The sequence below is a fragment of the Brienomyrus brachyistius genome, chromosome 7 (assembly GCF_023856365.1).
Source record: "Brienomyrus brachyistius isolate T26 chromosome 7, BBRACH_0.4, whole genome shotgun sequence".
NCBI lineage: Eukaryota > Metazoa > Chordata > Actinopteri > Osteoglossiformes > Mormyridae > Brienomyrus > Brienomyrus brachyistius.
Window position 1 is genome coordinate 26,308,227 of NC_064539.1, and position 16,368 is coordinate 26,324,594.

The window sequence follows — 16,368 nt, forward strand, 5'->3', positions numbered from 1 at the left end:
GAGGGAGGGGGGAGACACTGCAGGCGGGTGTTTAAAGCATCCTGTGAAGTTCCACCATCATCATTTTAGCAGAAGAAAAAACTGCAGACGAAAATGTACCAAATACTCATTTCACTGTTGATCCTGTTTAACTGTAAGTATATCTTTTATTATTATCAATATTATATCAGTATTATCAATATTTAAATGATGTAATTACTTGGCAAATGATAGGTTCATCGCTGATTTTACACGTGCTAAACAGTACGATTCAATGTGCTAATTGTACAAAATGTATCGATTCTGAATTTCTTAATAATTAAGGCGTTATATTTGAGACATTTTTTAAAATACGTGTAATAGACCTATTTATCTTATTGCCACAGGCCTACAAGTCAGATTTTAACTCATGACTTATTAACGATACCCTTTGTTTAAAAAATAAATTGAAATAAATTGAAACATTTATATACACTATCTAATTTGAAATTTAGTTCTGGCAAATTCGACATCCACCAATCAGTATGTTTTGTGTGTGAAAATTTATTTTTAGGTACTTGCCTAGCAGAAGTGTACAAAGAAGGAGACGATGTGAAAATCACATGTAAAATGTCACCCCCGGGTACCATCGTGTTCTGGTTCCGAGTCCTGCAGACTGGTATTGAGGCCATAGGATCCTTTAACATTGAAGGGGAACCTAAAATGTCGCCCAATAATAGTATGTTTGACTACTCAAGTATCAGAAGACATAATACAATAACTTTGAAAGGTTTTCAGAAGAACCGTGACAGCGGCACTTATAGTTGTGGGAAACTGAACGGCAACAAATTGAGTTTTGGGGAATTGACCGTCATTAAAGGTTTGCCTGGTGAGCTGAGTATCCACACTACATATATTAATATGCTGATATTAATATGATAATATCGCATCGTTTTATTTCAAGATTTTAATTATGACATGCGGGTATTAAGACTGATTCTTCTGCTTTATTCAGAATCACCACCTGCTGTAAAGCCGGTTACAGCACAAGTCACTCCGGGCAGCACCACGCAACCCTGCCCGTGCCGGACTCCCTCCCGTAAGTATACATTCAGTAAGGGTAGGGGATACAGGTGAATGGATAGGGGGGCTGATGGCAAACTCTTTATGAATTAAGCCAAATAATATATCTGGGGGTGGGCTAAAAACATTTTTTTTTGGGGGGGAAGCCCCCCTAGAATAGCCCTAACGACGTCCCTGCCATGAACCATATTACACCTAATAATTTTTATAGCTTAAATTAACATTAAATGTATATACACAGCCACTTTAACTTTCAGATGCTTAGCTGGCTTGTCGCGTAATTTTAATCGTCAGTCAGTAGTAGAATGTGCTTGCCAGGATTTTAATTCACTCCTTTAACTCCTTACTCATAAGCATTCTGGCAAACCCAGTATGCAATGTACCAGCGGGATTGTCTACTAAATACTGCATTAATTTATATATTTATTTTAAATAATTTTAAGTATTCAAATGCCAGTATGTTCACGAGTAACAGAACAAGAATCACGTAAATTATATGTAGTATCCCCTATGCAAACAAATTAAAGAAATACACTAACAAAAAGATATAAATGAAAGGCTCCCACAGGAAGACCAATATGCAGACTGATGGCATCATACCTACCAGTAACAGTAACATTTAGTCACAACTTTTTTTTTTGTGCTGCATGCAGTCACTATAAAGCATGAAATGCAATTGATCCAACATTTGTTTTGCAGAGACAAAGTCTAAGTCCAGTGAGGGCTGTCCAATGGTCATTTGGGTTCCATTAACTGCTGCTTGTAGCCTAATCTTCCTCATCCTCATCCTCATCATATGCCACTGCAACCGTAAGTGCCACACTCTATAACGCACACCTTTCTGCCGTTACACTCCCCAGGTCCTTTGAACGTGTTGCTTCACCTGAGCTTCCTTCTCTACCTTTTGATGTGTACATTTCCCTTATCGAACATGGGCCGGACCTTGCCTCTCCCTTGCCAAAGTGTTCAGTCAAATAATTCAGATGTTTAAGATCAACATTTATCAAGGCATAATTGCAATGCATTTGCGGAGTTGGGGATTTCACCCTCTGCAGTTCATATATTTCATTAAAAAATTCAGGGAAATCTTTGTGCCTGAAGGGAAAAGTCAAAATCCAGTAATGAGTGACATTGGATATTTCTGAGCCCAACTGGTTATATATGTATGCCTGATTTTTAACATGGTGTCCTCAAAGGGATCATAGAGATTTCTGAGTCTTGCTCCATCCTTGCTAATAAACAAGTGACCTTTCGGTTTATCATCCTTTTATACCCAAGCATGACAACGTCACCTATTCAAGGCATTTTTTTTAATTCAGTGTGACGTTCATAGTCTTATGCTACCCCATCACAGTTTTTTGGAACTTGTTGCAGGCATCAAATTTTGAATGAGCATATATGTCCTAAAAATGATGTTTTTAAGTTAAAACACTACATTCTAAATATCCTTTTATTGATTTCAGTTTAAAGCAGGTTAAAGTGGATTTACAAATTGCTACTTTCTGTTTCTTTTGCATTTACATAGAATCCACTTTGACCTGCTGAACTTTTTTTGAATTGAGTTTTTTTTTGTAATGCAGAATTATTTTAGTTATATAAATCGCACAAAATGTATAATTTTTGTAACTGTCCATTTTGAATTTTATGTAGGAATTAGAACAAGACGATGCCCTCACCATTACAAGAGGAAGTAAGTTTTTCAAAAGATTTTCCAAATACTTTCATAACATATTTTAGCAACTAGAAAATGTAGTAATTTGCCCCATATGTAGAAATACATTTACCAAAGAAATACCCCTCATGTTGATATTTTATTTCTCAGGCCTAAGAACGTCACACCAGCCCGACAGGCCATGGGAGAGAGATACCACTGATCATTTAGGGGTAGGACCCCACCTCAGTGTCACAATCAACTGCCAAGTTGGACTGTTATAGTGATTTTACTCCTTTTGTAGAACAACAGTACATATAATTCTTTGGTATTTTAAGATGATTTTAAGTGTATATATTTTAACAGTATTGGTCATTATCAGATCAATGTACATTTTAAAATGGATTAACTTTGAATTAAAAATTCAGTAGATATTTTCAGCCATGTACCCTTTCCCAAGCAAGACTCTTACGGGCATCTCTGGCTTCGTTATGTGTACATATATGAGAGCTGCAATAAACCGACTAATTATCAAAATAATAATCAAACAGACTGTGACCAGCAGCGTTTCTAAATGAAAATGCATAACGTTTAAACACCGGCTTTATAAAATAACTATAACAGCATTTGATTTGAGACCTTCCAGGATAAGTCGTGAACAAATTCCTGTCTCTAGTTTTTGTTCTTTACAGCCGAGAGATGTAATTAATTTCACAGGGAAAGAACTTCTAATCATACCCAGTTAGCCTGTTAAATGTTTCAAACATACTTATCAATACATCACACACATAAATGGGCTGGTATAAATGTAGAATGATGCTCTCCACATAAAGCTATTCTCATTCTCCTTTATATTATAAAACTGTACGCGTGTGTGTAAAAATATGCCCACCCCCACGTGAAGGAAGTAATGGGAAGAAGGGGCTCCTTTGTTCCATTTTACCAAGCAAAGCTGCTTTCGAACTGGGTATTTTAGTACCTGGCTACGTGCCTGATCCTCTGTATACAAAAATGCAAATACTAAGAAATCCAAATGAAAACATTAAAGGCAAACAATTATCAAGAACAATGTGAATGTTTACCCTGTACTGATAATTAAAAAGCATTTTTAATGACATTCACTACGACATACAGGTGCGAAGTTGACAGGACTGCAACATAAGCATTGAGCAAGTGTTCTTACACCATATTTTATTTGTATTTAATTCAAGTCTCTACTACAGTGAAATATATATTCAGTACAACAGGAGCAGGCAGAGGAAATAAGTATTACAACTTTGATGTACAGTGCTATCCCCACTGAAGTGTTTGTGTACTTGCCCAGAGGGAGCAGATTCGGTTCCCTTCAGAACCCAAAGCATAGATTTGTTTAGGCACAATTTATGTAAACAATCCCTGAAAGTATTATTAACAAGATATATAGATGGGGTGCTTGAAAAGTAATGGGACAGCTCACTATTCTGTCTCAGTCTATTTTTGAGACAAACCCCCATATTAAAATGTTGTGTAACAGAAATGTAAATTAAACATGATCAAAATAAAAACAAATCAGGTAATTTCGTTTAAGGCCATTTGTGTTGTAAACTATACCAGAACACACTGAGCTGTACAATAGTGTCATATTGTATAAGTACAAAACAAATATTCCACCACCCATCAAGATAAAAGACATTATCCACCGAAACCCGAAACATTCTGTTCACATTCACGTTACACTTTCAATAACATACACACTACCCACAATGCTTCTGTGATGTGCACCAAACCCTTGTGCAGAACATCTCAATTATTACCTGTGTAGGTTCACTCATTTTGTTAATTTTATTCAGGAAATGATTTAATTTTACTCAGTACATACTGAACCGACTATACACGTTACATCTCAGCCATTTTAATATATATATATATTATTTATAAAGAACCATAAAGAGACTCCCAGTTTATTATTACTATAAAAATGTATAAGGCAGTGGGGTGCTAAGTACATGCATTCTTTAGTAACAAGCAAGAAAACAGTTGCCTAATCATTTATTTGAGAATTATTTTTCACCTTCTACAGAACCATGTAAGCAGTATTCCATATCGATGTGACTTTGGATCCAGCAAAAAGGCATTTGGGATCAGGAAGCATTTATCACAACCTGCATGAAAACATAAATGTCAGACGTCAGTTACAGAACATCACCGATACATTTTCAAATAGTTAATTGAACACAAGCATGTACACGCATTCACATTACAAATGCAGAGGAAATTCCATTACACTTGTGAACATTGTGCTTGTGTTTCTTCAGTTCTTACCTCAGAGACTTAACTTTTACTGCCTTTTTTAGTGGCCGGTGAAGCTACAACATCTGAGTGTGACTGTGCGCTCAGATCATCAGGGGCTGGGCTGTCACTAACTTTCGGTTTCTAGAACAGAGAAGGACGTGGACGCAGAAACCAGACTCGTTGCATTAGCTGTATAGCATAAAGCACTTGTATCTTCACAGAACCAAAACCAAAGTCCTTGCTGGGAAACCTTTGTTTGTGTGACACAACAAACTCTGCCAAAGCAAAAAAACTTACCTTAGGTTTACTCTTTGAGCTGCTACTTGTGGCCTAAAACAGCCCAAAATAAAACAGGTCAAATCAGTCAGAGAGATACACCCTCTATATTGTATTTTTTTTCCACAATCTGCAAAGCCAAACTTTTTGATTTAATATGTCTGCATATTAGATGCATGTCAAATGCACCTTTTCTTTTCCACCAAAGAACGTTCCACATATCTAGCCGTATACAGAACACATGATGACTCTATGCTTTTTATCCCAATTTGTACAGTACTTGGACATTTCAGCAAACATGTTCAGTGTTTATAAAACTGTCTAATTCAAACAGAAAGACACAATAAATACAGTTAATATACATTTTCCAGCTTATATATATTCTTGTGTAATAATGTACAGTTTTAAGTCATCTGACAGTGCAGTGAGGTTAAGATACCTGCGCCTTCTCATCTGTGGGAACTGCTTTGGACTTGAATGCGGGGTTATCGGGCAACAGGGTGCTTGATAAGGCATCCATTACAGCATCTGTTGCCTGCCAACAATAAACAGTTGCTCAGTCTAAATTACATTTAAACAGTAAATTAATTTGTTGGATCTTGTAAGAGAGCAGACCCTAATGTTTTGTTTGGGTCAAAAATCACAGCTACGATGGACATAACACACCCAGATGGTGCCTTGTTTTTAACGTGGCCCTTGCAACCAACGAAATTTGCAACCAACAAAACTCCACAGCAGGGCTCCACACTAACGTTTCCAGTGGTTACACAGGTGCTATCAACTCTCTGTCGGTCACAGCAGCACATGACTTGGCCACCCTCTTTATCTGGGTGCTGCATGTTATTATGGCCGAGTGGCTGACAGTGCGTTTGTTCAGTCGGTCTCTCCCTCTCTGCACTCACACTCATACATAGTGAATAATATTGATGCTAAAAATGCGTCAACATCAATATTTTAAATCGACATCTTTTTAAACATTATTTTAACGAAATTACCTTTTGATTTCTAAAACGCTTCATTATAAGGCAAGGCAAGTTTATTTATAGAGCACATTATCAAACACAATTATCAAATTCAATGCGCTTTACAGAAACAATGTTAAAATGTAAAAAAAACAAAAAAAGTTAAACATATTTTCCTTCAATATCAGTATATAATTATGGGAGTAGTTCAAATTGTCACAAAACAAAGAAGGTGGTTTTACACTGCAGAGTTTCAGCGGCGTACCACGCCGCACCTGCGTTATACTCGAGCACCTGAAGAGGACACGCACAGGTGCCATTCGGAATGACGGGCCGCCAAAAAAGGCAAAATCTGTCTGCTCATGTTTATTAAATTACCATTAATATGCAAAGCATTTTAACATCTCAGAATCTCCCCAGAATAAGTGTTTGAGAAAAGGTTTAGGCTAGAATCTGAGCTTATTCTACGTTGATTGATGGTGTCCATTTGTGTTTCCGCACGTTGGACCAGTGATATTATCGTAAACTAAAACTGAAATGAAAACACAGAATAAATTGAAAAAAATTATGAATTAAAATAAAAATTATATTTATCAAAAAAACATGCAACTTAAACTGCAAAAAGTAGGTCACCACCGATGTCTTTTTACCATGTTAATCACAACATCTCCTCTTTTAAAAGATGGTTTGGCTGCTGAGCTGTCATTTTCTTCACCGCAACTTCAGTGCTTATCGCTTGCTCCTCTAACGGAATTTAATAAGCATAAGGATGAGTCAAATTTATATAGATTACTAACTTTTGGGTGTCACAAGACACCTCTCATTAGTATTTTAGGCATGTGACTGATCTGCTTATTGAATTGTAGGTGAAAGTAACATCGACATCTGCATATCAATGAATAAACAATGACATACAGTTTATTGTTGTCAAACTTAACTTAAATTTTAAGTCAATTTGATTTTCTGGAGCTAAATTTGTCAATTTAACCAATCAGTGGTTAATCTGTGAAATAACAGAACAATAGTTGTTAGTGGCAGCACTGCTACTCTCTCATCATCACTTGTCTCTGGATTGGGGTTGGGCTTATGGATGATGCCATTCTCCATCACCAATGGTTGACAGACATCATGGTGTTGAACACAATACACCACCTGAGCAGCCCTAGTTTATTATCTGGCCAGACTTCAGTGACTTCAAATAGTTAATTACATTTTTCTGAATAATAGCCATAAAAAAATAAAAAAATTAAATGTTACTATATATCAAAATAAAAGAATGAAGTTGTTCCCTATCACACGTTTATTTATAAAAAACAGAAAAGCAGAATGTCATATGGCAATTAGGTAGACATCGCTCAACCCTACTCAAGACCTGCCTTTGACACTCCCTCCCTACCAGCCTTCTCCTCTTTCTTCACATTTTGTTTTTTAAAATAATCAGCTATAGACTGCTCCATTTTGGAACATGCTAATACCACCGCTTAAGGGATTATTTCTACTGTTCTGCAGCATGGCCTAAATTCTACCTGAATCCTTGGTTCAACCATTAGGCCAACCTTTCTCTCCTTTACTCCGACACCGGCCTCCCCATAAGGCTGTGAAGTGTGCTCCCCCTATAGAGGGAACACACCTCCTGGTCTCCGTTTTAAAAACAGGGAACCCCCACCCCTGTGTGCCGTGCCAGGCCAGGGGTGTTTCACTTGTGCCTGTCTTACAACATCGAAGGGGCACATCCACACCACCGCAGCAACACCCAGGGTATTCAGGATCTCTGAACTGATTTCTAACCCTTGCTGCCTGGTTATATCCACCAGTTTAAGGACGTCCTCAACATGTTCATACCATTGCTTGACAATAATCGCAAGAGCTGACCGGCACTTAACTTCTCTGACTCAGTATAACCAGAAGAAGGTCACACCTCCTCAGTTTATCTACAGAACCACTCTAACGCCCTGTTTCCTGTACACTACGGGCAGCTCTGCAGTTCACCATACCTTCTGGGTTGGCTCTACTGAGGGAGCTTTAACTTTAGCTTTTTCTGAAGACTGAACTGCAGGTGTGGTTGTAGATGTAACTTTGGGAGCAGCAGCAGTTGGTGTAGCTTTGGTAACTAGGGCTGAAGCAGCCGGAGCAGCAGGGGCAGTTGGGGCATCAAAGTCGGAGGAAAGAAGACCAAGAGCCGTAGCATCATCCAAGGATGGCTGTGGAAAAGGGTCAAAGGTACAATATATGCATCCATAAATATGCAGGTAACTTTTGCAAATTGACCAGGTGCACTACTGCACTGAAACGTAGGTAACCTGAATCAGCTCAGATTCATAAGACAGCTAGAGCTTATGCCATTGGCCCTCACAGCATGTTTGCCGATAATTCCTAGTTAAATTCGTCAAATACAGGCAGACCTCAATACTCAGATTTTTCTGCAAGTTTTCATCGTACCTGTTTCGGAGCGACATGTTTTACATCCTTCTTTGCCTGAAAAACAACAAGGTTCACTTTTATTCTATTTATTTATTTATTGATTATTTATTAACTATTTATTCATGAAAGGAAGAGAAAAAAGGATGTGTTACCACAGATAAGCAACAAAATCTCACCACACATCTTCCCCATAAACACTATGTTCAGCACGTGTATTTTATCTAAATAATGTCTAATGTATCTCATACCAGGGCATCTTTCTCTGAAGGCCGATACTCAGGTGGGAGGCTGTCGTCTCTCTCTCCTGTCTTTACAGCCTTCTCTTCAATAGCAGTTTTCTCCTAAAATCAGAAAATAATTCAGGCTCCTCTATCTCATATCCATGGATTCTTAGATTGCATAAGTTGAAGTATGCACATAAAACAGGATTTATGAACTGCCTGTAGGTGGCGCACCTTGACGATGTTTTTGGCAGGCACAGGGGTGGGCGCAGGAGCTGGGGTATCATCTGTGAGGGTGTCTGACAGGGCATCCAGTGCACTGGCTGTGCCTTCAGACAACTGGGGACACGAAGACAGTTTAGAGATACAAGCTTAATAAAAAAAAAAAATTCCAATAAACAGACACCAGGCCATCGTGCAGTGGTGTACTTCTGTGGAAGTGTGTGTGTGTGTGTGTGTGTGTGTGGATGCTTGGGAGAAACACACAGATGAACAGTTTTGTTCGTTCATTCTCTACAACAGCTGTATGAAATGGCAGGTTATAGGCAAGGAACTGGGTGCCCAGTGAGAGGTGCCACCTGTCGCTCTGCTGCTGGAGGTTGTGCAGTGGCAGCCTGGACAACAGGAGCCACTCCAGGGGTCACAACATCTTCAAAGTCCAGTGAGGTCTGATGGGGAAACGGAAGAGTTAGTTCCTCTGCATCTCATATCCCTGCATGGTGCCCTAACACAGGTTCCCCAGTGTTCTTACAGCAACAACACTGACCTTAGTTTAAAAATGTATATGATACCGTTATTACAACTGAACTCAAAAGCAGACAAGATAAGAGGATTAAAAACATCAGGTCGAAATGGAAACTCTTGGATATCAGGAGCCAGAGAGGCAGCTATGGAGAGGGATAGGGTTAGGGTTAGGACAGGGAGCAGAGGGGATTCCCAATAGAGAAGACACACCTTCTGGCCCCCGTCTTAAAAAAAGGGACCACTCCCTACTCCCCGTGTGCCAGCGGTATTTTCCATGCATCCTAGGTTAAAGATGCACATAATTCGGTATCTCTGGGTTGATTTTTACCCACTGCTGCAAGATGTGAGGGCATATCCACCAGTTTAAGGACGTCCTCAACGTGTTCATACCATTGCTTGGCAATATCGCAAGAGCTGACCGGCACTTAACTTCTCTGACTCAGTATAACCAGAAGAAGGTCACACCTCCTCAGTTTATCTACAGAACCACTCTAACGCCCTGTTTCCTGTACACTACGGGCAGCTCTGCAGTTCACCATACCTTCTGGGTTGGCTCTACTGAGGGAGCTTTAACTTTAGCTTTTGCTGAAGACTGAACTGCAGGTGTGGTTGTAGATGTAACTTTGGGAGCAGCAGCAGTTGGTGTAGCTTTGGTAACTGGGGCTGGAGCAGCCGGGGCAGCAGGGGCAGTTGGGGCAGCCGGGGCATCAAAGTCGGAGCAAAGAAGACCAAGAGCTGTAGCGTCATCTATGGATGGCTGGAGAGAGGAGTAAAAGTTACACTAAATGTATCCACAAATATAATTTACAAGCAGGTAAACGATATAGAGGAAGACCTAACGACCATTAAGGGAGGCATAAATGAGATATAAAGTGCATGATCTATCAGAAGTAGTCCAAAAAATAGCAGATAAATGCTTATTTTGGCAGCGATAATAGCACATATCAGTTATCATTGAGGTAATATGTAGGATAAGAGTTACTTTTGTATACTAACTACCACATTTGGAGTAGATTACACTGCATCAGACAGACGTCTCTCATACATTACTCATAGGAAATGAAAACCGTGCAAAGTTTTCTTTTATATCCTGCAGCAAGAAAGCATGACGTTTCATTTTAATTCGCCTGACTTGACATCGTACATCCTGCGATGCGAGTCTTGCCCATGTACACATCAAAATGAAGATGCTCAAACAATACATCCACCTTATTCCTGGGGGGGTGCTACTGCGGAACTGTGTCTGGGTGTAACGTCCGGTGAAACGGCAGAAGTAGCCTCAAACACCAGCAATTTATAATTTTTTTGAGTGGCTAGCCCCCCATGGTAGTCCTTTCAAATGTGTCTTACCACATATTATTACTACTCGGAGGAATACATTTCTTTCGGTGTCATTTATTTTTTTTCCTTCAGAGGCTGTGTAAATTAGGCGGCAAATTGTTCTCAGTCAAGCCTCCCCAACCCCTCAAACTCCAGCGCAGAGTGACAAGATGGCAGCACACACATCCAACAGTGAGGATGCGGAATAAATAAAATGTTACTATATACTATAGGGGATGCGTAAACTTGCGGCCGCCTCTGAACACGTTACACTCCATAGAATAACAAAGAACTTTAGAGATGTGGCAACGTACCTCCAAAGATATGGTGGCCGTTTATACGGTGGAAGACAAATGGGTTCATTCAGATGCTAAATAAAAATCTGCCCCAGATGTGAGCTACCAAGCCGAATGTGTTTCCCCCAAGTGGCCCTGCCCCACTTAAGCAGTAGTACATAAAAACAGATGTTGTTTAAATAAAGCTTATTTGAATAATGGCTTTGCTTAAAAAAAAATTGTCGAAATTGGAATCGTAAATTGGGTGTAAGCTGAAACTTGAACTTCAGATTTTCTTTTTAGGTCATATAGTCTCACGTTCGGTATCGAGGTAAAGACGGTGGAGACACCTACTGGTGTTTAACGAAATTGTGATAATCAAGGGTAGCATTAAGCTCATTATCTGTATGTACCTAATAATTAGTCTTGTTTCTATTACGTGAGTGAATCAGGCCACTGGATGTGAAAAAGGCAGTTATGCATATATACCGCAGAATGTAACCCTCTAAGCAATATCTAAATTTTCAAACCTCTTTCTTGGGGACAGGATACTCTTTCAGTTTGTCTTCTGTGAATCGGTACTCTGGTGGAAGACTGTCCTCCCTCTCTCCGACTCTCACTCCTTTCTCAGACTTCAGCTTGTCCTCCTGAAGAGGACAGAATGGTGACTGGGAGGCTCCCTGGGTCTCAGAGACGAACTCTATGTATGGCAGCGATTATCAGGGGCTTCTGCACTATAAAATAAACTCCAAACTCACTGATCTACACAGACAAAGCAGCAGAGACAATGTGAAGGGATGTCAGTACCGTGACAATATCCTTTGGTTGAACTTTGGGAGGTTCAGGCTCAGGCTCTGCAGAAGGAAGCAGGTCCTCCAAAGCACTGAGAGCATCTGCGGACATGGAAGTGTCCTAGAAAGACAGGGAGACACAGGTCAAGATGCATAGCATCCGATTCAGCGGGAGAATTCAAGCAATAAAATACCATTTAGGAAAGGCAGCAAAACTGTAGTCAATAGAAATGCAATCAACTGCTCCAAATCAGGTCCCTAAATGACAACACTGGCGGCCTTATATAAGCAGGACTGTGTCACCTACCTGCTGGGGGACGTGTGACGAAGGCAGCACAGGGGCCTGGACTGAAGGGGCCTTTGCTGGAGCCACAAAATCCTCTGCAAGTACATCAAGGGCATGAGCATCTTTTTTAGCCTGAAAGAGAGCAGGAGAGTCCAAAGGCCAGAGAGACAGGGAGAGAAGGAGCAATATTATTAGAGGAAAGTCACATTCCATTTCTAAATAAAATTTATTTTCCGCCTGTAATGGACCAGCCTGCATCCCTGACCATGATGGGTAGTTAGAAGACAAATGAATGGATGCAAAGGACTAGCGGAGAAATTAAAGAGCAAGTAATATTCTGTACTTCAGATTAAACCAGCTTCAGAATATTAAGATGTAGCACAGAGGTCTCTGCAAAAAATCTAAGACAGAACCACACACACAGACCTGCTTAGGAGGTTCAGGGGCAGCGACGGGGGAAACAAAATCCCCACACAGAATGTCCAGAGCTTCTCCTGAATCCATCGAGGGCTGCAGAGGACAGAAAGCAGATTTCACTGTAATGACGTTTGCCCACTACACTAACTCATCACTTAACTAAACTTACTAGTCTCCTTTTAAATACCAGTAAAAATTACAGACAAACTCAATTTTAGACAGAATTCCTCATATAACATGCATCTGTCCTCACCTCTTTCTTGGGGACAGGATACTCTTTCAGTTTGTCTTCTGAGAATCGGTACTCTGGTGGAAGACTGTCCTCCCTCTCTCCGACTCTCACTCCTTTCTCAGACTTCAGCTTGTCCTCCTGAAGAGGACAGAATGGTGACTGGGAGGCTCCCTGGGTCTCAGAGACGAACTCTACGTATGGCTGCGATTATCAGGGGCTTCTGCACTATAAAATAAACTCCAAACTCACTGATCTACACAGACAAAGCAGCAGAGACAATGTGACGGGATGTCAGTACCGTGACGATATCCTTTGGTTGAACTTTGGGAGGTTCAGGCTCAGGCTCTGCAGAAGGAAGCAGGTCCTCCAAAGCACTGAGAGCATCTGCGGACATGGAAGTGTCCTAGAAAGACAGGGAGACACAAATCAAGATATTTGAACTTGTGGCCATAAATGGCAATTAGTGGGTGACCATTTTAAAATGAATTTGAGGAAGCACTTCTTTACACAGCGTGTCGCTAGAGTATGGAATAGTCTTCCTGCTAGTGCAGCGCAAGCTAAAACCCTGGGTTCCTTTAAATCAGAGCTAGATAATATTTTAACAACTCTGAGCTATTAGTTAAGTTCTCCCCAAATGAACTTGATGGGCTGAATGGTCTTCTCTCATTTGTAATTTTCTAATGTTCTTATGTTACCTGTCTTATAGCATTCGATTCAACAGGAGAATTCAAGCTATAAAGTACCCTTTAGGAGAGGCAGCAAAACTGTAGTCAACAGAGAGATGAGCATGTGCATATTTGCAATAATGATTTAAACAATAATATAGCAAGTCCCTAAATGGAGGAGACTGCGTGATATGGAGCTGGAGCAGGGAGCCGGAATTCCAAACCCAGCTGCGGCAGGAATACCGAATGCAGCAGCCACACCAGCTAAACGTACCTCTACAGACTTGGATCCTGCTGCAGTGCTGGTGGAGGAAGGCTGTGGGTCTTTCTGCAATCAGGGAGAGATGACAGTGAACACTGCATACAGGTCACACAGTTCTCAAGCTCTGTGAATATATCACAGAGAAAATATGCTCTGCAAGGCTAACTGGAGGCATGAGTGAATACTGAGGAATACAGATCGCAGGATCTATTCTGCCTGCCTCTGCTGTGGTGCAGTAAAGCAAGGGGCATATGAGTGGTTTTAACAATGAGGGAACAAATCAGCCCCAAACCTCACGCCCCCCCAAACACACACAGTAATCCCATAATACTGGTACGGACGTGTTCCTACCCCCCATATCCAAACCTATTCCCTTGCAATAAAGCCTCGAAACTGTCTACCCATCAAAGAAATGCAATCAACTGCTCCAAATCAGGTCTCTAAATGACAACACTGGCGGCCTTATATAAGCGGGACTGTGTCACCTACCTGCTGGGGGACGTGTGACGAAGGCAGCACAGGGGCCTGGACTGAAGGGGCCTTTGCTGGAGCCACAAAATCCTCTGCAAGTACATCAAGGGCATGAGCATCTTTTTTAGCCTGAAAAAGAGCAGGAGAGTCCAAAGGCCAGAGAGACAGGGAGAGAAGGAGCAATATTATTAGAGGAAAGTCACATTCCATTTCTAAATAAAATTTATTTTCCGCCTGTAATGGACCAGCCTGCATCCCTGACCATGATGGGTAGTTAGAAGACAAATGAACGGATGCAAAGGACTAGAGGAGAAGTTAAAGAGCAAGTAATATTCTGTACTTCAGATTAAACCAGCTTCAGAATATTAAGATGTAGCACACAGGTCTCTGCAAAAAATCTAAGACAGAACCACACACACAGACCTGCTTAGGAGGTTCAGGGGCAGCGACGGGGGAAACAAAATCCCCACACAGAATGTCCAGAGCTTCTCCTGAATCCATCGAGGGCTGCAGAGGACAGAAAGCAGATTTCACTGTAATGACGTTTGCCCACTACACTAACTCATCACTTAACTAAACTTACTAGTCTACTTTTACATACCAGTAAAAATTAGACAAACTCAATTTTAGACAGAATTCCTCATATAACATGCATCTGTCCTCACCTCTTTCTTGGGGACAGGATACTCTTTCAGTTTGTCTTCTGTGAATCGGTACTCTGGTGGAAGACTGTCCTCCCTCTCTCCGACTCTCACTCCTTTCTCAGACTTCAGCTTGTCCTCCTGAAGAGGACAGAATGGTGACTGGGAGGCTCCCTGGGTCTCAGAGACGAACTCTACGTATGGCTGCGATTATCAGGGGCTTCTGCACTATAAAATAAACTCCAAACTCACTGATCTACACAGACAAAGCAGCAGAGACAATGTGACGGGATGTCAGTACCGTGACGATATCCTTTGGTTGAACTTTGGGAGGTTCAGGCTCAGGCTCTGCAGAAGGAAGTAGGTCCTCCAAAGCACTGAGAGCATCTGCGGACATGGAAGTGTCCTAAAAACACAAAGACAATCGGAACTTAAGTGGTAAATTTACATTTGGGTTAGTATGGAATATTATTTAACCTTTTATAACACTTAGTGAACATAATCCTTAGGCCAATGCTATAAAAAATATAACTTGCAAAATACTATATAACCATGTATCCTTTACAGAAAATAGCTCAGTTATTGCTGCCTGATCTAGCCTCAGAGTCTGTGTATGTATATTTTATTTTAATCCTGGTTGCATGAATCTTATTCGGCTCTGTTACTTATCGCTAGGTTGAAGGCCAAAGAATATGACTGGCTTTAATATCTGACCAGCTAAAACTTCAAAGACTGCTACTGCTCCACCACAGAAACACCTGGGTCTCCATCGTAATGTCCTGGGCCGATTTTTAGAAAGCAACCACCTGCCTGATTAAATAACATACCAAATCCAAGCAAAAAAAAAAATAATAAACTCAGCAGAGGCAGCCAGTAGCTCACCTCTTCCTTCTTGGTCTTCTGATCCCCCGAAGGCTTTGGTGCAGCAAGCCCAGCATCCTGGGACCCAAGGAGTAACACGAGATAAATGCTCGAAAAGTCACACCACTGGATCCTGTTACTAAGTTATAGTCTCTTTACATACAGACATAAAAACACTGTATTTACTTCTTGACTATTTTAATGTTTACTATATAATTAAAGGTGAAGTTTAGTAACATGATGTAAATGAAGAAAAAAAAAAACCCACAAAGCCTAATTAATTAACAATATCGTGTTTGTTAATCTTTTGCAAAAGACAAGAGGCAGGAAGGCGACACTCCGCCTGCTGATCCTGTTGCATTGTGGGAACGCCGCTATGCACCTTGTGCATCCTGGCTTTCTTGTCAGCAGGGGGAGCCTCAGACTTGGACACACTGCCTACAGCTGGCTTCTTACTCTCCGCTTTCTGGAAAGTGCAGAAGTAGTTTCCTATTTACATCACAATAATTCAATATAACCGATGCAAAGCCTTTTCAACTGGAAGGCTAAATGACTATGAT

At 40.6% G+C, this 16,368-nt stretch overlaps 2 protein-coding genes across 24 annotated transcripts in view; one reads left to right on the forward strand and one right to left on the reverse strand.

The window, feature by feature from the left end:
• Window positions 1-3,240, forward strand: cd8a (CD8a molecule). Its single transcript, XM_049021477.1, has 6 exons — window positions 1-133; window positions 533-847; window positions 974-1,057; window positions 1,741-1,851; window positions 2,692-2,731; window positions 2,864-3,240. The coding sequence occupies exons 1-6, from the start codon at window positions 94-96 to the stop codon at window positions 2,913-2,915; spliced, it is 642 nt and encodes a 213-aa protein (XP_048877434.1). The 5' UTR covers window positions 1-93; the 3' UTR covers window positions 2,916-3,240.
• Window positions 3,241-3,866: 626 nt separating this feature from the next.
• Window positions 3,867-16,368, reverse strand: part of cast (calpastatin) — a 42,276-nt gene continuing 29,774 nt past the window's right edge. For 12 of the 23 annotated variants that reach the window (XM_049021454.1, XM_049021453.1, XM_049021460.1 and 9 more), the window contains 23 exons: window positions 16,191-16,274; window positions 15,830-15,886; window positions 15,249-15,353; window positions 14,972-15,088; window positions 14,730-14,813; window positions 14,325-14,435; window positions 13,848-13,901; window positions 13,207-13,311; window positions 12,930-13,046; window positions 12,686-12,769; window positions 12,281-12,391; window positions 11,990-12,094; window positions 11,713-11,829; window positions 10,129-10,344; window positions 9,422-9,511; window positions 9,078-9,182; window positions 8,871-8,963; window positions 8,641-8,676; window positions 8,196-8,402; window positions 5,679-5,774; window positions 5,261-5,293; window positions 4,994-5,104; window positions 3,867-4,833 (listed from right to left, as the gene is read on the reverse strand). In XM_049021454.1, coding sequence (XP_048877411.1) covers window positions 5,003-5,104; window positions 5,261-5,293; window positions 5,679-5,774; window positions 8,196-8,402; window positions 8,641-8,676; window positions 8,871-8,963; window positions 9,078-9,182; window positions 9,422-9,511; window positions 10,129-10,344; window positions 11,713-11,829; window positions 11,990-12,094; window positions 12,281-12,391; window positions 12,686-12,769; window positions 12,930-13,046; window positions 13,207-13,311; window positions 13,848-13,901; window positions 14,325-14,435; window positions 14,730-14,813; window positions 14,972-15,088; window positions 15,249-15,353; window positions 15,830-15,886; window positions 16,191-16,274 — 2,229 coding nt within the window. In that variant the 3' untranslated portion in view covers window positions 3,867-4,833; window positions 4,994-5,002. The remainder of the gene's footprint in view (window positions 4,834-4,993; window positions 5,105-5,260; window positions 5,294-5,678; window positions 5,775-8,195; window positions 8,403-8,640; window positions 8,677-8,870; window positions 8,964-9,077; window positions 9,183-9,421; window positions 9,512-10,128; window positions 10,345-11,712; window positions 11,830-11,989; window positions 12,095-12,280; window positions 12,392-12,685; window positions 12,770-12,929; window positions 13,047-13,206; window positions 13,312-13,847; window positions 13,902-14,324; window positions 14,436-14,729; window positions 14,814-14,971; window positions 15,089-15,248; window positions 15,354-15,829; window positions 15,887-16,190; window positions 16,275-16,368) is intronic. The other 11 variants (XM_049021456.1, XM_049021464.1, XM_049021462.1 and 8 more) reach the window with 11 other exon arrangements.